At 32.9% G+C, this 19,923-nt stretch overlaps 4 protein-coding genes across 6 annotated transcripts; 3 read left to right on the top strand and 1 right to left on the bottom strand.

Annotated features, from left to right (window-relative positions):
• Positions 1 to 4,983: 4,983 nt before the first annotated feature.
• On the top strand, positions 4,984 to 6,578 carry LOC124827326 (translation initiation factor). Its single transcript, XM_047300353.2, has 6 exons — positions 4,984 to 5,326; positions 5,397 to 5,494; positions 5,682 to 5,753; positions 5,826 to 5,950; positions 6,062 to 6,134; positions 6,361 to 6,578. Exons 1-6 carry the CDS (start codon positions 5,125 to 5,127, stop codon positions 6,463 to 6,465), a joined length of 675 nt encoding a protein of 224 aa, XP_047156309.1. The 5' UTR covers positions 4,984 to 5,124; the 3' UTR covers positions 6,466 to 6,578.
• A 2,343-nt stretch (positions 6,579 to 8,921) lies between these two features.
• On the bottom strand, positions 8,922 to 10,153 carry LOC124827335 (alpha-1,3/1,6-mannosyltransferase ALG2-like). Of its 2 annotated transcripts, XM_047300359.2 has the most exons (4): positions 9,866 to 10,153; positions 9,567 to 9,683; positions 9,142 to 9,331; positions 8,922 to 9,061 (listed from the first exon to the last, which is right to left on the bottom strand). In XM_047300359.2, the coding sequence occupies exons 1-3, from the start codon at positions 9,924 to 9,926 to the stop codon at positions 9,177 to 9,179; spliced, it is 333 nt and encodes a 110-aa protein (XP_047156315.2). In that variant the 5' UTR covers positions 9,927 to 10,153; the 3' UTR covers positions 8,922 to 9,061; positions 9,142 to 9,176. The 2 variants fall into 2 exon arrangements, with proteins under 2 accessions (XP_047156315.2, XP_087952403.1); XM_088096277.1 differs by having other exon boundaries at positions 8,922 to 9,331; positions 9,866 to 10,152.
• A 390-nt stretch (positions 10,154 to 10,543) lies between these two features.
• LOC124827354 (uncharacterized) lies at positions 10,544 to 11,291 on the top strand. Its single transcript, XM_047300376.2, has 3 exons — positions 10,544 to 10,742; positions 10,817 to 10,952; positions 11,087 to 11,291. Exons 1-2 carry the CDS (start codon positions 10,670 to 10,672, stop codon positions 10,948 to 10,950), a joined length of 207 nt encoding a protein of 68 aa, XP_047156332.2. The 5' UTR covers positions 10,544 to 10,669; the 3' UTR covers positions 10,951 to 10,952; positions 11,087 to 11,291.
• MAT3 (methionine adenosyltransferase 3) lies at positions 10,823 to 16,421 on the top strand. 2 transcript variants are annotated; one of them, XM_088096275.1, is made up of 2 exons: positions 10,823 to 10,952; positions 14,863 to 16,421. In XM_088096275.1, the coding sequence occupies exon 2, from the start codon at positions 14,865 to 14,867 to the stop codon at positions 16,035 to 16,037; it is 1,173 nt and encodes a 390-aa protein (XP_087952401.1). In that variant the 5' UTR covers positions 10,823 to 10,952; positions 14,863 to 14,864; the 3' UTR covers positions 16,038 to 16,421. The 2 variants fall into 2 exon arrangements, with proteins under 2 accessions (XP_087952401.1, XP_047156333.1); XM_047300377.2 differs by lacking the exon at positions 10,823 to 10,952 and adding an exon at positions 14,027 to 14,398.
• Positions 16,422 to 19,923: the final 3,502 nt, after the last annotated feature.

The raw sequence follows: 19,923 nt of genomic DNA, 5'->3' as shown, positions 1-19,923 counted from the left end.
GGATAGTATTCATGAGTATTAAATACTCATAGATAATGAGTAGCATGTAATTTTATATACAGTCGGGTGTGATATGATTTGTATGTGTGGATATCTATTATTTGAAAAAAAAATTAAAATTTATTTTATATTTTTTTAGTTAAATTATATTAAAATTAAAATTAATTTATATTTTAATAGGTTAAATTTAATTAAAATTAAATTTTAATTTATATTATATTATATATATGTATATATTTTTAATTTTATTTAAGATTTTATTTTAAAAATTTATAAAATATTTTTATTTTAAATATTTGTAGTATTTATGGATATTTGTGAGTTTTATATTCATGGGTGTTTTTTAAACAAATATCCAATCAGTAACGAGATGATTAACGACGAGTAAATTTTTTTGTTGTAAGTTAGGTAATGAATAAACATATGTACTTATCATCCTAATTGAAATGAATTATAGAGAAAACGATGTATTTATATAGATTTCTAATTTCATACCACTCGAGTGCTAAGGAGGAATACAAATACACACAAAAATCTCATTTGCACATAAGTAGCACCCTTTCATGATCATAGCACAATTTAGAATAAAATATACATTATGGTGATGAAAGATACATTTAATAACACAGTTTAGAACAACATATCCAATAAGGTGAAATATATAATTAATAGTTGTTCAAATACAAATTTAGCTAGGCATAAGAAAAACTAATTAGAATCTTTATAGAAATTAAAATCTATAACTTCTCTTAGTTTTTCTTTTTATCACATCCTAGTCATTTGAGTCTCATCAAAGACGACTTTGCTAATAAAACAACTAGTTTTCCTAGACTCCAACATACATCCTTCACTCTTTCAACACATTCAACAAATATATAATTCTTTGTCCATGTCTCTAATTTCTCAAAAATTATCAATCTTGATATGTTCAAATGTCAAGGTCAAACACCCTTAAATTATCAAAATTTGTTTCCTTCCACCCCATGTGAGTTTTACAAAACAATTTAAAGCATATGATGAACACGTGTTTATTAGATAGTAAATGTTTGTAGCTTCTCTTGAAAAAGACTTAGGTAAACCAACTCTCAATAACATACACCTTGTTTCTAAAAAGTGATTTTGTTCAACTTCTTAGCTAATACATTTTGTTGTGGTATACCTACAACTGTCTTATGCTTCCTATTACACTCTTCCATGTAAAACTTATTAAACTACTATGATATAAAATCCAAGACAATTTTAGTTCTAAGTATTTTGAATTTTGTGCCATATTGATTATTGATTGTGTACCACTCCCTAAACCTTTGAAAAGTTCTATTTTTACTTTTCAAGATCTAGATCCACACCTTTTGCAAGTAATCATCTATGTATGACATTGAGGAAATAAGACCCTTCACCATGTGTATGAGCATGTGTAAGACCTTAAAGATTGTATAAACATACTAAATCCATTTACTAAATACATGCTTACTAGTCTCAAACTTCAATTTGAGACTTTCAAAGTACACATGAACACAAAACTCTAACTCCTCCAACCTAGCACATCCTAACAGGTTTTACTTACCTAGACCAAACCCCTCTCACTAATGGGTCCTCAACGTTCGATACCATAACTTTATCTTATCTTGCATTGTTTGACTAGTCAGAAACACATGTGTAATAATTATCGAACTGTCTAATATACAAAAATTGGTCATTTCACCCTTGTAGATTATCCTTTTAAAATCTTTATCATACCTTATTCAATTTTGGTTGTTAAACCTATAGTATCAAACAAGATAGTTAGACAAAAAAATTCTCTTGAGATTTAGAACATACCTTACATCTTGTAATAATATTTCTCGGTTGTCAAACATCTTCAACCTAATTATTCCATGCCTTGCACCTTACAAGCTTTATTGTTTTCAACTTAGGTACTTGCATGCCTTATACCTTACAAGATTTATTGTTCTCTAAAAGAATTATACCTCCTTCTATCAATTCAGGTTTTAAAGAAATCATTCACAAGATCCATGTGATAAGGACATCTCAAGTCCATGACCAAAATTTTTTATGTATCTAACTCAAATGTTACCAACACTCTAATAGAGTCAATTATTAGACACTATCACAACATTCACATCACAACATTCACAGTCTTTCTTGAAATGATAATTTTTACGCTTCTCATTCTTTTCCTTCTTTAGACAATTTTCCTTGAGTCTCACACTTAAACCTTTTATATGCCCTATCATTACATAATGGTCTAACTTCTTCCCTTTGACCTCCTTCTTTCTCTTACCCATTGACTTTGAGACATTCAAACTCAATCTACTTGTTTGCTTTATAATTTTGAAGCTCATGTAACTCCTTAATCCAAATTGTGGTTTAAACCTCCTCCAACACAATGCTTTATTTCTTCTCGAGCAACAAAACGTCTTTTAAAAGCTTAAATGTCTAAGGTGTTAAGAAGAAATAATAACTTATATTCATCCATTTATGTTAATTAAAAAAGAAAGTGTAGCTAACATCTTTAGAAAAATAATCTTTCTAATTGGTTGAAAAAAATCTTAACGTCAATAAAGAAATAATGACAAACTAGGTTGAAAAAAAATCTAATTGATGTTAGTAAAAAAATAATATTAATTTATATAAAATGAAATTAAAGGTAGTTGATATGATATTAGCCAAAAACTCTTATTAGTATTGATTAAGAAAATTTCAACTAATGTTAGTTGAGAAATAATATAATGCATTATGATGAACTTCAAATAGAAAAAATCATTATTAATAGACGACAAAAGTGATATTGAGTTGAAAAAATCTTGATTAGGTCAAATTAATATTATTTTAGTCGAGGTTGAATCTATAATATTTTGACTTTATTTAACTTACGAAATTCTATATAGTGACTAAATTCACAAGAAAGTTTAAAAGAAAATAAGCATATATACAAAAGAGATAGAAAATATGATTTATTAAAATTGTAATTTCTCTTAAAAAATGATTTACTCAAATAACATATTTTACTACAAAACATTTTTAAATTCTAAATTTTTTTTACCAAACTCACATATGCCACTGAATCGAATAAACATGAGACTTTTACATCTTTCAAACTCAAGGAAGGAAGAGAGGAGAATATATATATATATATATATATATATATATATATATATATATATATATATATATATATATATATATATCCCTAAATTATAAAGCGATTTTAGTTTTCATTCATATTCGAAATGTGTGTTTATTTTAGTCCTCTTAGTTTTGAAAATTTTATGTTTAGTCTTTAAAATTGGACGACCTTAAGTTTTCTTTAATGTGGCAAACGGCGAGCCCACGTGGGCTCCAACTTCTTGTGTCACATTACTTTTCTTTTTCTCTCAAAACTTTCGCCCATCTCTTTAACACCCTTCAATGTTCCCTTCCCTAAGTCTCCATTTTCATCCATCTTTTGAGCACAAACCACCATAATAATTAGAGGTACAAACTGAAATCTCTAGTAAAAGCAACTGCAGGAAAACACAACATTGAAATTGCAAGATTATGATCAGACAAGCTACACACACGCACAATCATTCGGACACAACATTATTCCATCAAGAAAGTCAATACAGCTACCTAATCACTCGGTAGGAAAAAATGGAGAATCTCCCAGGGGAGAGGGATTCTCTTGCCTTTGGCGGCGCGAATATCGGAATGATCGGGAATCAGAAACGGCCCAGGCGGCGACAAATTGGCAGAAGTCGAGCTTGGACCAACGGGCATGTGGGAGATTTGGGAGAAGTAGGAGTGGAGGGCGACGCTGACGATGGCAGGTTGAAGGCTTGTATGCGGCGGAAAGATGATTGTTGGTGGCGCTGGAGCTCGCGGTATTGGTAGCAATTTGGGGAGAAGATGATGTTGTTGGATGTTGGTGGTGATTTGCCCCTTTGGTTGTGGAAGGAGGTTGAACATGACGCGAAGAAGGAGCTCTGGGTGGTCTCTACGGCGGCTGCAACGACATTGACGGTGAAAGACGATGAATGATGGCTCATGTAGGAGGATGTTCGCACTTTGAACTCGCGGTGACTTGGGGTTGTTTGCGCAATCTGATGATGGAGGTTGTAGAGGCTCGCAACGGCGGCGAATGATTGCTCATGGTGGTGATCCGATGTAAGCTTGAAGGATTTGTGGTGTTGATGGCAGTTTTTCGACAGTGACGGTCTTGTGACGACGCGGCATGGCTGACGGCAGAGGAGGACTAAGGTTTCTGTTTGGAGAAGGTAAGTGTTTTTGGGTTGGTGACATTTAAAAAAAAACGTGACACACATACAAGGGAAGCTGAAAGTCCACGTGGCTTTGCCGTTTGTCACATCAAAGAAAATTTAACGCCGTCAAATTTTAAGGACTAAACATAAGAGTTTCAAAACTAAGAAAACTTAAATGAACAAACATTTCGAAGAAGAACAAAAACCAAAATCACTCGATAGTTTAGGGAATAAAAATATATTTAACGTATATATATATATATATATATATATATATATATATATATAATATATATATATATATATATATATATATATATATTATATATATATATATATATATATATATATATATATATATATATATATATATATATATATATATATATAATATAAAAATAAAGAGAGATATGAAAAAGGTCATTAGTTAAATAAATGAATAATTTTTTAGTCACCTGCAAAACAGATTGGAATAATTTGACATGTGAAAAAACAAAATATAAAGTACATGAGATAATTAGTTGTAATAATTGTATGATTATGAAATAATATTGTAAAGATTTTAAATAGTGTATTATGTATTAGGATTTTGATACGTTGACAATTTTTTATAATAATTTTTTCACAATAGATCGTATCATTATTTTATTGATTTATTTAAATTTATTTTTAAAAAAATATTTTTCTATGTATTAACTCGAAGAATGGAATGCAAAGAAAAGTAGCTTGCACCCATCACACAGCACATAGTAAGCGTGTCTGTTTCTACACCTTTCCACTCCCAGATTCAATTCTACATCATATCTGCTAGTGTTTCACCTTCCCCTCATTCACACACTGCAACACCACATTGTTTCTTTTCATTATTCTCCTCTTCCCAAAAATGGCCATGGCAGTTGCTTTCTCTCTCTCTTCTCCCTCCTCGGCTCTGTTCCAGTCCCGCCACTCCTTCGCCAAGTGTCTCGCATCAAAGCAAAACTCGCCCCTGCAACTGGAACAGACGAAATCCAGAGACAACACCCCAATCACTCTACACTCTTTCTCTCCGTTCCCATTGTTATGCGCCGCCGCTCTTTTACCCGGAGGTAAACACTTCCCTACTTTTTATGTTATGCGTAACAATCTATCACACCAATTTCTGTTATCTATCAACAGCTGAAGCCGTGGGTTCCGTTTTCGGTCCTTTCGTTGACGTTGTCAAATCGTTGAATCTTCCAGATTGGCTCGTTCATTGGGGCCACCCTGCCAACATGGTAACTAACTAACAATAACTTCATGTAGTTTTTCCATTTGAATAAAATTAGAACAAAAAATTTAAATTAATTTCTCTTTAATTAGTGGAAATTATAGAAACTGATTCTAGTCTATTTTATTTTTCTTTTCGAGAATGCTTATGTAGAAAGTTAGTTTGTTAATGGATTTTGCTGTTTTGACTTTCAGGCAGTCGTGCTCTTTGCCATGGGTGGCTATGGCACATATCTGGGATTTCGGATTCGTTATTCTGAAAATGTGGTATGTTGATCAAATCTTTTCCCGTTTCATTGCTTACTACTGTGGAGTTTTTATGATTTGAGTATTTTGCAGGAGGAAAAGGCTAAGGCTAAGGATTTACACCCTAAGCTTTTAGCTGGTATGTTTTTCTTCTTTGCTCTTGGAGCTACTGGGGGAATAACTGCTCTACTCACTTCGGATAAACCCATTTTTGAGAGGTCATTTTTCAATCTTCTACTTGTTTTTTTATTCCAATTATTCATTTTCAACTGCAATTTAAACGAAAAAGAATCATGTTGCTCTTTTTATGCTCTGTTGTTTGCACGCAGTCCTCATGCTGTTACAGGCGTAATTGGCCTAGCTTTATTGACAATACAAACTGTATTGCCCTCACTCTTTGAGGTAACTAATGCTTATTTTTTTTCCTTTTATGATAATCGATTACTTGCTAGTAGTAAACGCTGAAGTTTGTTTATGAATATCAAATGAGTTTACAAATTTAATTAGAGAGCTGTCTTGCTTTGAGCACTGTAAAGAAGCAACTATACCAAATTAGTTCATGAACGGAATTAGATACATCTTTCAATTTGGTTGTCCTTACTCTGGGTTACTTCAAAATGATATGCAGGGAAATCCCGGACTAAGGAATGTTCATGGTATCTTGGGTAGTGGTATCATGACACTTTTTCTAGTTCATTTTGCCCTTGGACTTCAATTAGGATTTAGTTACTAATTGAAGTTTCCATTGGACTTCAATTGTTATGTAGAGGTCATTCATTTTAATTATGGTGTACATTCTTTCCTGCACAGGTTCTTAGTTCCAATTGTGAGCTCTGATTATCATGATTTTTTGTCTGGACTCTATCATTTTGCTTTTAAAAACAGCTCAGAGATTGGTTACATACCCACACGCTATTTATAAGCATAAAATGACTACAGTTACAACCTATCTGAAAACTTCACGATGAGAGAGGGAGTTGGAACTTGAGATTTCAGTATAATAATTGTAGAATTACTAACAACTATTTTAGATATTATAATAATACAACTTAAATAATGTATACTACATTAATAAACATCAACTTGGGAGGAATAAGAATATTGTAATGAAGTCCACAAAAAGAAAGATAATGGTTTTTCCACTCGCAGCACTGCTCACCCAATTCAACACTTTGATCCCAATAATTTAATAAGCAATTTGGCAATGAGGTAATGGTTCTCCAGAAAGATTTCTAAACCTAACGTTAGCAACAGTGCTGATGAATAATAACTTGGTCTACAGCGACCCGGCTGTAATTTCATATTATTGGGCTACACTCTGAAATGGCAAGAACATATCAGTATTAATAACTTGCCACACTCCACATTTTTAACGCCTTTTTTCATTGAGCATTATTATCCTTCACTAAAATATGCTCAATTATCAGAAGCCTGGAATTTTAAAACAGAGGTTCATTGGGGATTTTGCACCCCATTTACTACATTCACTACAAGAAATTAGGCAATTAGTGTCCGATAAAACCCCATGTAATGATAAAAAGAGCCGCTGCTAATTGTTATAACATCAATCTTACGTTTTAAGTCAGTGTTGAATGTACTAATGAATGGTAATAGAATATACTAAAGATAATCAAACCTCATAATGGACAAGATGGGTTGCCAATCCCCTTCCACCTTCCTCCAGCACGTGCCAAGCATATTACATGAATGATTACATATAAATAGATTTTTACGTAATTCTCTAATTTTCTTCATTTTAAAAAACTTATGCTAATTTAACCACGGCAAGGTGTGTGAAGAAGGAGAAAGGCCTCACATGCAGATAAAGAATGAAAGAAAAATAAAGCAAGTACCTGTAAAACATATTTTAAGACTCTGAAACAGAAACGTTACAGTATAAGATACAAGGGAAACCTCGTGTGTGTATACATATATATATATATATATATATATATATATATATATATATATATATATATATATATATATATATATATATACCGATTATGATAGTTGAATCGAGATACGAACTATATATCAAACCATCATGAATAGTAAGATTCACAAACATTAAAAAAAAATGTAACATATTCTTAAATATACGAGATATATGGATATAATTAGTAATAAAATAATTTTATAGTAAAAAAGAGTGGTTATATTTACATGTATTTACCACACAATTTCAACAAGACAACTTTAAAGAAAAAGTGTGGCTACTCCATAAGATTCTTATAATTATGTATGTTACTAAGCAAATTTTGCATTACAACCATTAAAAAAATGTGTTGTTGTTACATAATTACTATAGACCATGGTTGTTGCTTATACATACTAAGCAACCTCAAACAAAAAAAAACTCTATCCCAATCATTCATATTTAATTCTCTTCCTCTCCAAGATTTACATCACTTAAGTCATCTTTAATTGAAAGTTCTTTTCCTTTTCCATGTCTTCAACTTCTTTCTCATTTTCTATTATGGATTGCCCACTTTTATTAGTCTTGGCATTTAAGTTTCTTGTACATTATCCACAATATCTTTCAAATATGAAACTATTACCTCATGATAAGAAGGAGGTTTTAACCTTTGTCATACTCTTTAACCTTTGAAAAATATTTGGGCAATGACATTGTTTATAGTGTTGAGAAGGTTTCGGAAACTTGCGTGTTGTTCTTCCTTGTTTTCTTGAAACATTGCGACAATTGTAGCTTATTGTGGCGCGCATTGTTTTTAGTAAGCAAGTGATGAACATGGGTCAAGATGGCTAGAGAGTTTGGGTCAAAGGGTAAGGGAGGTAGGTTTAGGGAGGTATTGGCTGGAATGGTGACTAAAGGTTGTGGTTGAGGGATAATTTGGTTAGTGTTTAGGTCAAATTGAGAGATTGAGGTTGTGGTTTGGTGTGGGGGGCTAGGTGTTTGTATGATAGGGTCAAGGTCTTCAAAAGTTGGACATGGTGTACATGGAGGTGAAGAGGAGGGAGCGACATAGGTTTCCTTTAAAGCTTCTTATTCAACAGATGGTTCTTCAGGAATGACAAGAAGCATTGGAGGAGGAATATAGATTTCTTGAGAGAAAGCATCGTCCAGAGTGGTCATCACCGAGGTCGTGAACAAGTGTTTATCAACTTGACACATAGTTTCATCAAGAGAGACATGATTGTTAAAGACGATTGATTGAGGCATGTGTCTCCCCATTAATAAAGCATGGATATAAAGTTAAACCAGTCCTTATCTCTTCTACATAGTCAATTGGTTTTCTATACATCCTCCTAATGAAAGTTGAATGTTGAGCAAGTAACAAGTCCGGAAAATGACAATAGAATACAACCTACGAAAGAAAATAAAAGCAACTAAGAATTGAAGATGTCACAACAATTCACATATGATTTCTTCTGCCTCATTGGCTACCTTTATTGACCTTTTGAGTTTGAAAATAGGAATAACTACAGAGACTTGATCTGCCAGTACAACATCAAATGAATGCCACATGAAAAGTACACAGAGAGCAACAAATAGGCACCGAAGGTACACAACGCATGAAGACGGTAGAACACATGACGAGGAAGAAATGAACCATACACAGTGACTGGAAAGGTACCTGAAAAATCACAAGTCAAAAACCATATCAATGGCGATGCTATTTCTTTATAAAGAGCAGAAATGTGAGACACTATTGGCTTATTTGAACTTTTTCCCTACTACAGTCAAAATTCGATTTTAGTCCTTTTTGCAGATCTGATTTTGCACTTCATACACATTAGACATTAATGTCAAGATAATAGAAGGCACAAATAAGAGTGCAATTAAGCCCACAAAAATACAGTGAGACTCACCAGCAACAGTTTCTTCAAAGCATCTACTTTTGTCATGATGTGCAGTAAAAACATGAACTTTATGGCCCTGGGATGCAAGCTCAACAGCAGCATCCACAATCAATCTCTCAGCTCCACCTTCAAAACAATGAAAGATAAACTAAGGGAAAATCAACTACGGAGAAGAAAATAACAAGACAACGTCTCACGAAATCAAAATTTTAACTTAGAAAGGTCAAATTAATGGAAATTTTACATTAAAAAAAATATGGTTTTAGTTTGAGTGGATTAGAAAACAACGGAGAATAGTGATTATTTACCTATGCCAAGATCCGGGTGAATTATTGGGATGTTCAGTTTTGAGCTTGTTCCCTTTGCCATATTTGAAAGTAAAGATCGAAAAGATAACAAACCCAGGAATAGTTAGCCAACGACTGTGGTGGCGTTATGGCTTAATCCGACAGGCCAAGTAATTCTAACCCTTGTTTCGATTGTTTACGAATCCGGGGTAAAAGTCATTGTTTGGAAACAACCAGCAGAATGTCACCATGACTGAAGTGTCTGTTTGGTATTGGTCACTGGAGAAAAGAGAGAAAATAGGATGTGATGTGATAGAATGTTTAGGTTGATAAAATAGAAAGAACAAAATAAAATGAAATAAAATGGTACGAAGGAAAGTTAGATTATTTTAATTGTTTAAAATAAATCCACCTAAAAAGATTTGCACATTCTCCTCTAGTTTTATTTATTATTAATTCATTAATTAAATCCAAATTATTTTTTATTTGCATGTCATTCTAGATAAAGATTAATTAAAATGTCCTAATAATCGCAAAGATCTTTTATTTGTGTTTTATGAATCTTTTTACATTTGAAATGATTTCTTATAATAATTGTATTAAAGTTACATTTGAAATGAATTTTATTTATTATTTAATTTAGTTAAATAAAGATTGTGTAAACCCTAATGTATAAATAAGGTAAAAAATGTAAAAATTAAGTTCAGTTTTTAGGAGTGAAGCTTTTCAAGCAAGAACTGAAGCTTGTTAAAAAGCTACGATAGGTGACCCACTGCAAGAGAAGCGGAGAGGTGGGAAGATAGGGTTCACCGGCGGCGGAGAGACATGACCGGAGAAGAAGTATCCGGCCCTGCCGGCCCCAAGCTCTTCCGTCTCGTCTTCTTCATCGGCGCCGGAGGTAATACAATTCCCTTTCTCTCTCTCAGACCTATTTTCTTCCTTACTTGCATCGGTTTTAACGAATCGTTTCAGTGATCTGCACCACCGCAATTAACAAGTGGCGCGAATACGAGAGGAACACCATCATCCAGCAACAACAACAGCAACAAGTCGTGGAAACGCATAATTCGTCGGAATCTGTTGCTGCTCCCAAGACTCTCAAATAAAGGTTAGGGTTTTATCGTTAAGTGATGGGTAGTGTTAAGACGGCGATTTTGCGTTAAATCAAGTGTATTATGCAGTTTTAGTTTTTCTCCTTAGCTTTGATTATTAATTGTTACCGTTGGGGTTGTGAATGTGAAGTTTTGTTAGGTTAGGCAATGGATGTTTGCCAATGCTTGCGGGGAAAAATGGAAATGAATTGTGGTGGGAAGATTAATAAGTTGTAAGGAAATTTTGAATTGGCGGATAAATTGTCCTTTATTTATTATTCCCAAAATAACTGGAGGACTTTGTAACTTGATTTAGTCATTCGGAATGAATTGCTAATTATATCTTTGAGTCTGAATATGAACACTGTTGGACTTCAGTTCAAATTCAGATCTGGTAGATTATGTATGGTTCCTAAAAGGCGAGCCTATAAAGAGTTCAATTTGACAAAATTGTCATTGTTTTTAAGGATAATAAGTAGAGGTATCTGAGTTTCTGAATATCAGCATACTACTGGACTTTATAGTCAACTCAGATTCAGTAATTAAGTAATAATGGTTCGTCAAAAATGTCAAGGAATTCGCCAAATGAGGAGTTCTGCAGATGAACATGAACCAGTTGCACACGAGGAAACTGCTGATAATACTGTTCTTCCTAAGGTCTAGCATTGTATCTTGCTAAGAATTGGTCTAAAGATAAGATCAATTCACATGGATGCAAACCTTATCTTTCGAGTAAAACTTAAAGTCAACAAGAAACAGTATTTTATTTTTGTGTTTTAGAAATGTTATTATAAATTTATAATAAATTATAAATTATTGCCTGGGCAAAGAAAATACAGTGTCTGTATGTATGCGCTTGATTTGTTGAACAGTTATGCTATGTTTATAATTGCAATGATGGATAGAATGAGATGAAATTGAATAAACTTATCATGACTTTGTTTTGATATTGTATGATGGGAAATCAAGGGAATGGTAAAGAGATTAGTGAAAAGTGGGGGAAAGAAGGATATAGGTATTCCATCATATAATTTGGGTCAACCATTAACCATTAAATGCATTGCTTATTCTCATCGAACTGATCTATGACCTATTTTCTGTCTCCTATTAGAATTACTCATTAGTACAAGTTTTGAATCCTGAATTGGTTGGATTGCCAGAGACTTTGTATTAACTACTGTGATTGTTGGAGAAAATAATTTCTTTTGTTTTAAATTCGGTAATAGATAAACAATGTCCATTTCCGTTCAACCATTATCATTCTTATTTATTATTATCTACCAATAATATATTATAATATTTAACAATATCTCAATAAGTTTTTCTAAATGAAATAATTATTTACCAAATCTATTTCTTAAAAAAACCTTTTAATTAAAATAAAATCTTTAAACTATAACGTTTTATATTATACATAAAATATTTAACTTTATTTATATATTTTTTATTAAAATTTTTATGATCTCGGATCATTTGTCACAGACGAGATAGTCTAGACATCTTTGACAATATTAGGCAATAAAATCCACAGTCTAACACATGTTCTATTTTTTGTGCTCTAGGATGTCCTCCAACAACCCTTAGAAATGATGCTTTAATATTTTTTAATAAGAAAGTAAATAATAAGGATAGGTCTTCTATTAAAAAATTAAAAAAAATATTATCTTATTAAATATATAATATATATTTTATTAAGTTAATAAAATATATATAATAGCACAACATATGAACTAGAGTTCTTACTATTAGGCTTTGTTCTTTTGGGGTTAATTGGGGGAGATGATTTGGGGGAGATAATTTGGGTGGATTTGAGGGTAATTTTGTAGTTGTTTTTTTGAGTGGATTTGTGAGTAATTTGGAGTGGATTTGGAAGTAAAGTTTGTGAGAACTAGTGTAGGATTTGATTGATGTGATAGATTTAAAAAAATAGTTTAATTGGTAAAAATGAAAGATTACCAAAATGCCCCTACTTATAATATAAAATGCCCCCATAGCCCTGTAACCGGTTATCTGTTTGCGTAACCGATTACACATGTGCTAGCCAAACGAACATAGCGCTGTAACCAGTTACGACTTTGCTGTAACAGGTTACGCCACCCTCTTCCTACTGTTCATCATCTTCTTTGGCTCTTACACAGCTGCTTCTTCATGCCATCAACACGCACAACGTCATTTTTCCTCTCAGTCTACAAACCTGCAAAATCAAAACCAAAACCAATGGTTGCACATACATCAAAATATTGTTGCACATAAATCATGTAATAAGTGGAGGGCACACATGACTTTTCCGTAACAATCCGCGCAAATCTCTTCGTTTATGCGAGTGACGAAAATCGACTGCATCCCGCAAATCCATCGTCATTGATCCCTCCTTATCCGCTCAAACGAACACCACAACATAATCTATTTATCGCTCGCAAATCCGCATGAACAGTAAAATCTGTTCATGCAAACACAGCCTTAAAGACGACTAGAAATGATGAATTATGAATGCTTGGGCACTTAGAAAAGAGAGAAGAATTTGGAATTCGAATATTTTTGTTCTAGAAGAAAAAAGAGAAGGTAGAATTACGGTGGATTTACTATGTCAGTTGAAATTAAAACTGACAAGGAATAACTTATCATAATGGTTCAATTGTTTTTTCTATATAGTAATGGTATCTTTAAAATATCTTTACCTTTGATTAAATAGACATTAAAATTTAATTTAAAAACAATTTTACAAGCTTAACCTTGAGTAAACTAACGTAAAGATTTTATTTAATAAAAAATAAAATTGACTTAAGCTAGTATTTTATTTATTTAAAAGTATATTTAAAATATTATGTATTGTATTGTTTGAAAAAGCTATATTTCTAATTTAAATAATAAACACTTATAAAGTGAGTGTCAATTATTGAGTTCTAGTTATCTAATGTAATTGAATAATTTAAAATATAAAAGTAATAATTTGTTTACATGTGTTAATTATTTATCTAAATTATAGACTTGATTGATGATCCTTATAGAAGTTGATAAAATATATTTTATAGAAAAAATTTCTCCCTATTTTACTTTAGACAAAAATCGAAGTAACATATATTCTACTATTTGTGTGTTTTAAAAAAATTTATCAATTCAAATATAGGGCAAGTGAAGTGACTAAAGTGACCCTAGAAAGTTAAAAAGTGAGAATGCCATTTTAGGCGATGAAAATGTAAACAAGAGTTGAAAAATAAAAAAGAAAAATGGTGTAAAAGATATGTTATAAATGGAAATTAATTAAATTAGACAGAAAATAAGAGAGAGGGAGAAGATGGAGCGAGTCTTTCGTCTACGTAATCTCTCTCTCACTGCCTCTCCTTCCAATTTATGTACATATAACACTATTCATCTCTACTCTTCCGCTTCCTCTCCGTCTTCTTCTTCCTCTCCAATTTCACATTTCAATTTCCTTCTCAATTCAACACCAAAACAATTCACGGTATCGTTATTCTTTCTCTTTTTCCATTTTATCATTCGCATATTTCATTTCGTTTCTGTCATAGCCGAATATTCATATTGATTATTGTTAGTTATTTTTCTCATTCCTCTGATCCTTGTTGGATCTGGCACGCGATTCTCTTTTCTGCTTCTGAATTGCAATTGTAGGACGTGAGACAATGCCGTTTCTGTTTGAGATCTTAAAACGAATATAAGATTATTTCTTCTCTATTCTTACGAACATGCCGAATTTGAGAAACATAATAAACAATAGCCTTTTTTTTAAACACTGTATTTTGTTTCCTTTGCGGTAGATCCGTCTTCCTTGCAGCACTTTTGAGGAACTTTGATGATTTGGCTGAAATGTGTGCACTAGAAGTTGCATTTACAATTTCAAGCTAGTTTCTTTTATTTAAGTCAATCAACATGAACGTAATGCATCACACTTTTTTATTTGAACAATAGAAATGGAAACCTTCCTCTTCACCTCAGAATCTGTAAACGAGGGCCACCCCGACAAGATCTGTGACCAGGTTTCTGACGCCGTCCTCGATGCTTGCCTGGAGCAAGACCCAGAGAGCAAGGTTGCCTGCGAAACCTGTACAAAAACCAACATGGTCATGGTGTTTGGAGAGATCACAACCAAGGCCAAGGTGAACTACGAGAAAATAGTTCGTGACACTTGCAGAGGCATTGGGTTCGTGTCTGCTGATGTTGGTCTGGATGCTGATAAGTGCAACGTTCTTGTCAACATTGAACAACAGAGCCCTGACATTGCCCAGGGAGTTCACGGTCACTTGTCCAAAAAGCCAGAGGACATTGGAGCCGGTGACCAAGGACATATGTTTGGCTATGCCACAGACGAAACAGCTGAATTAATGCCACTCACGCATGTGCTTGCTACCAAACTTGGTGCCAAGCTCACGGAAGTGAGAAAGAACAAAACATGCCCCTGGCTTAGACCTGATGGTAAAACCCAAGTGACTGTTGAGTACAGGAATGATGGTGGGGCCATGATCCCTATCCGTGTGCACACAGTCCTCATCTCAACCCAACATGATGAAACAGTCACAAATGAGCAAATTGCCAAGGATTTGAAAGAGCATGTGATAAAGCCTGTGATCCCAGCTGAATACCTGGACGACAAGACCATCTTCCACCTCAACCCTTCAGGTAGGTTTGTGATTGGAGGACCCCATGGAGACGCAGGCCTCACTGGGAGGAAGATAATCATCGATACCTATGGTGGGTGGGGTGCTCATGGTGGAGGTGCGTTCTCAGGCAAGGATCCAACCAAGGTCGATAGGAGCGGTGCATACATAGCAAGGCAAGCCGCAAAGAGTGTGGTAGCTTCAGGGCTTGCACGTCGTTGCATTGTGCAGGTTTCCTACGCAATTGGAGTGCCTGAGCCATTATCTGTTTTTGTGGATACTTATAAAACAGGGAAGATTCCTGACCGTGATATTCTGGCTTTGATTAAAGAGAATTTTGATTTTAGGCCTGGAATGATTTCCATCAATCTTGACCTCATGAGAGGAGGCAACTTCAGGTTCCAGAAGACTGCTGCTTATGGGCATTTTGGACGAGATGATCCTGATTTCACATGGGAGACCGTGAAGATGCTCAAGCCCAAAGCCTGATTGGTTGGCCTTGGTGGTGTTTCTTAAAATGTCACCGTAATCATCTTTCTGATCTTGTGTTAGGAAATCAATAAAGAAGCTTCGGTGAGTACATACTTCATTTAAGATGTATTTTTCAGCTTGGATGAGAATTAGGAGCAGAAACGTGCTGTCCTAACTGGAGGCGTTCGCACAACAGGAGCATGCAGCTTTAGCTATCTATACCACTTTTCATTTTTGTTTAAATTTCTCATTGTTGCTTTGTTTTTTTCTCCCTTCTGATGTTGATTGTTCTGCAACCATTCTTGTGTGGGTGGGATAATCGTGGAATGCCATTTATTTGATTCTTTTGTCACTTTTGTTTTATCATATATCTTCAAAGACTTAACTATTTTTTAATTTCTACTGCTACTTTGTTACTTTCACACTCCCTTCCTTCTTTACTGCCATTTAACAATTCATTATTATTTTATTCTAAAATTTTATTTATACATTATTATTAATTAAATATAATATTTTATCATCATAGAAAATTGTAAAATGAAAATAAGTGAAAAACACGATCTTAAATATAATTGGACACTATGATTTTTTCTTACTTCCGTTTTACAATTCTTTTAATAATAAAATATTATAATTAATTAATAACAAAAATATAAGTAAAATTTTAAAATAAAATAATAATATTTAGAATTGTTAAATAGAAGTATGTAACAAAAGGGCAGTGAAATGACAAGTTTGTGTAACTTTAAACAATTGAAAAATGATATTTTGACTCATATTTTTTACATTTATTTGATTAGTCTTTTTTATTATTTTTAAATATAAAAGTTCATTTTTTTTATGATGATTTTATTCTTATAATATATGTTAAATGAATGGAAACGTATGTCATCCTATAATTATTATAAACTATTAATATATATTTGTAGCTATAAAATAAGTTCGAAATAGACTACCTAGAGTCCCATAAGGATAAAGAACCTTTTTCCATAGCAAAATTATAAATGAACAGGGAGTCGTGTGCATGAATTCTCATTGTGTTTGTCCCCTAACATCTTAACAAGGATTTGGTCATAAGATAAATAATAAGTACGTAAATAATAAAATTTACATAAATTTGTATTTACATAAGAAAATAGATGCAACCGTATTTGTTTTTACAATGAGTGTCAGGTCTATAACTAAAGCATATTAAAATGAGGTAAAGAAAGAAAGGTTTCTGGCATGGGTTATGAACCAAACCAAAAACGTCAATATTTGTTTTACTTCAGTTAAAAAAATCGAAACATTAAACAAAAAAAATTGATTATTTAATCTTGGTTTTGTTCATAATCGAGACCATGTACTCTTTTTAATTTAAAATAAGGATTTAATACCTATTTTAGTTTATATAATCGTTACTTTTGTTTAAACTGATCCTCGAGTTTTTTTTTTTTTTGCGTTCAAAGTGGTTTTCTTTTTGGTAAAATTTGTTCAATTTAGTCATTTTCATTGACGGTGTCTAAATCGTTAACAGTGTAAAGTCAACTTAAGAAAAACAAAATGAGCTCTCACACAGTAGAGCTCACAATGGTTGACTCACATCATCATCTCGTTACGTCGTTATCATCTTCTCTAAATCAGAAAGTCCGATGATGGACTGTGGTTGATTATGATTTTTATAGGTTTTTGTGATTTAATAGAAAGCAATTTGGGGGTTTCGCTCCTTTCAGATGGTTTCATGTCATCAATGGAGGTGGAACGAGTTCAATGGTGGTGCGATTTGAGAGTTTTGTAGGTTTCCATAGAGGAGGCATGATTTTGCGAATTGGGGGGGTTCATCACAAATTCGATTTTTGTGATTTGTGTTGATGATGGTGTCCGATGAAGATGTTGAAGGTTGTGGGCATAAATCCAATTGTTATAAATTCACTTTAAATCAATCATTTAAGCATAAGAATCTCATCAAAATTTTGAATTTTAAAACATAAATGTGGGCATAAATATGCACTCATTAGTTACTTTAACCCTATTTAATTTGTTAACTACTAACATGGCAATACTGAAGTTTCCTTGCATAGTAGTATTAATTTGGTAGCTTCAACTACAACGTATCATCTTCCCTATAAATAAGAGAGATTCTCTCTTTTCTAATTACTTTTGAGTTGAGTAATGAAATGCTGAAGAATTGCTTCCAACCTTTGCTTTACTTGAGAGTCTCCTGTGTTTAGAGTTTTTCTTTTTCTCCTTTAGCTTCCTTCCTTAGTGGATAGGTCGTCTAAGCTTGAGGCATCATGCACACCATAGTTTCTTTAAATTGCACCTTCAATTACATCATGCTTCATTCAATCTACTGCACCTTTGCTTCCAGCTTCTGGAATTGATGTTTCAGGCCAGGGAGTTCTTCCATCAAACAATCAAAAGGATAGACAATTGGAAGGAACCATAGTCTGTTACCAGTGCAATAAACTTGGACACATCAAGTCCTAATGTCTTGATCTTGAAAAGATAAAAAGAAGAATTGTTGGTCCTATACATGACAAGAAGAAAGTTCTTATGAACACTTAAGAAGATTTGGACACCTCTAACGAAGAAGAAGCAAAATTGTACCTCAAGGTAGAAAACGTTGAATGCTCATAAGATGATTCTGATGAAGAGGTAGACTTTTCTTACTCACACTGTTATTCATGCATATTATGAATTGCTTTCATAATTTTCCAAATTTTCTGACACAGAAACTTTTGCATAAACATAGCAAAGAGCTTTCAGAAGAAAATAATGCTTTGAAACAAGAAGTAACATCATTTGAGGATGATGTGAAATCTCTCAAACAAAATGTTAGCAATATATCAAAGAAAAGCTAACAGATTCAAAAAGGGAAAAAAAAGAAAGAAAACTCTTTTTAAAACTAAGAAGCTCATAGAGGACACAACTATGACCGAAGATGCTAAAAATGTTGAGTCTCTCATGATACTCTAACCAAAGTTTTAAAATGAACACTTGAGGGGAGATATCAATTAAGACTCATACTTAAAGATAGTATGAATACTTTTAACAAAAGAGGCTTAGGATTTAATAAGAATAATGTAATGTTGATAAAACAAACAAAACTAAATTTTTTAAGTCGCCTAGTAATGCATCAACTGAAGTATCTGGAAAACACTAGAAGGGGTGGTTGCATAATGTTATAGAAAAACTTTTTTACGAATGATAGTTTAACAACTTTGATAAGGATTAAAAGTTTGTGTAAGTTGTTAAACAATTGACTTGGAAAGCTTTGCTCAAATTACAAATTCTCAAATAAATGTTTTTCAATCTTCTAGTCGAATTTGCTCCAACGTTTTGAGAAATATAGCTCTCGATAAAAATAACATTTGGTGACAAGAGCTTTTATACACGGTTGAGATAATAAGCAACTATAGGATTTGTAAGAAAAACATTTGGTAAGACTGAAGTAATAAATACAGTTATTTTATACTGGTTCATTCCACCGAGCTACATTCAGTTCTCCTCTAAAACCTCTTAGAGAGTTTCACTATAATCTTCAACAATATTACAACTAAGTATTCGCATCACTCTTGGTATCACCTAGTCAATCCTAGTAATCCCCGTTACTCTGACTAGAACCAAGTTTCATTCACTCTTGGTTGTGTAGTATTCTTCACTAGTCTTGGTATCCCTAGACAATCCCAAGATATTCTTAATATGTTGTCTATTTGAGTTGCACTCACTCCTGGTTTCCACTAGACAATCCCTGTATCAACCTAATACACTATCTAGCTATCGTTTAACTCAACCAAGTTAATCGGTAAGTGTTTGTATTCTCTTCAGAATATGCAATCAATCAAATTACTTACAACTCCTTAGATAGTTACTCTCACAAAGATGATGTGTTTATAATACAATTTAATCTAATAGACTTTTT

This window comes from Vigna umbellata, chromosome 8 (assembly GCF_029865625.1).
Source record: "Vigna umbellata cultivar VRB3 chromosome 8, Vumbellata_1.0, whole genome shotgun sequence".
Taxonomy (NCBI): Eukaryota; Viridiplantae; Streptophyta; class Magnoliopsida; order Fabales; family Fabaceae; genus Vigna; species Vigna umbellata.
Note: the sequence above shows the minus strand (reverse complement) of the source record. Positions and strands in the feature narration are given on the sequence as shown.

What these genes read in the sequence shown, in the direction of transcription:
- LOC124827326 (XM_047300353.2), top strand. Translation starts at nt 5,125, where the DNA reads ATGGCCATGGCAGTTGCTTTCTCTCTCTCTTCTCCCTCCTCGGCTCTG. An exon ending in GGGGCCACCCTGCCAACATG is followed by an intron (nt 5,495 to 5,681) that starts GTAACTAACTAA and finishes TTTGACTTTCAG; the next exon opens with GCAGTCGTGCTCTTTGCCAT. An exon ending in TTCGTTATTCTGAAAATGTG is followed by an intron (nt 5,754 to 5,825) that starts GTATGTTGATCA and finishes AGTATTTTGCAG; the next exon opens with GAGGAAAAGGCTAAGGCTAA.
- LOC124827335 (XM_047300359.2), bottom strand. Translation starts at nt 9,926, where the DNA reads ATGGCAAAGGGAACAAGCTCAAAACTGAACATCCCAATAATTCACCCG. An exon ending in TCACCCGGATCTTGGCATAG is followed by an intron (nt 9,684 to 9,865) that starts GTAAATAATCAC and finishes ATTGTTTTGAAG; the next exon opens with GTGGAGCTGAGAGATTGATT. An exon ending in CTTTGAAGAAACTGTTGCTG is followed by an intron (nt 9,332 to 9,566) that starts GTGAGTCTCACT and finishes GTGATTTTTCAG; the next exon opens with GTACCTTTCCAGTCACTGTG.
- LOC124827354 (XM_047300376.2), top strand. Translation starts at nt 10,670, where the DNA reads ATGACCGGAGAAGAAGTATCCGGCCCTGCCGGCCCCAAGCTCTTCCGT. An exon ending in CTTCTTCATCGGCGCCGGAG is followed by an intron (nt 10,743 to 10,816) that starts GTAATACAATTC and finishes GAATCGTTTCAG; the next exon opens with TGATCTGCACCACCGCAATT.
- MAT3 (XM_088096275.1), top strand. Translation starts at nt 14,865, where the DNA reads ATGGAAACCTTCCTCTTCACCTCAGAATCTGTAAACGAGGGCCACCCC.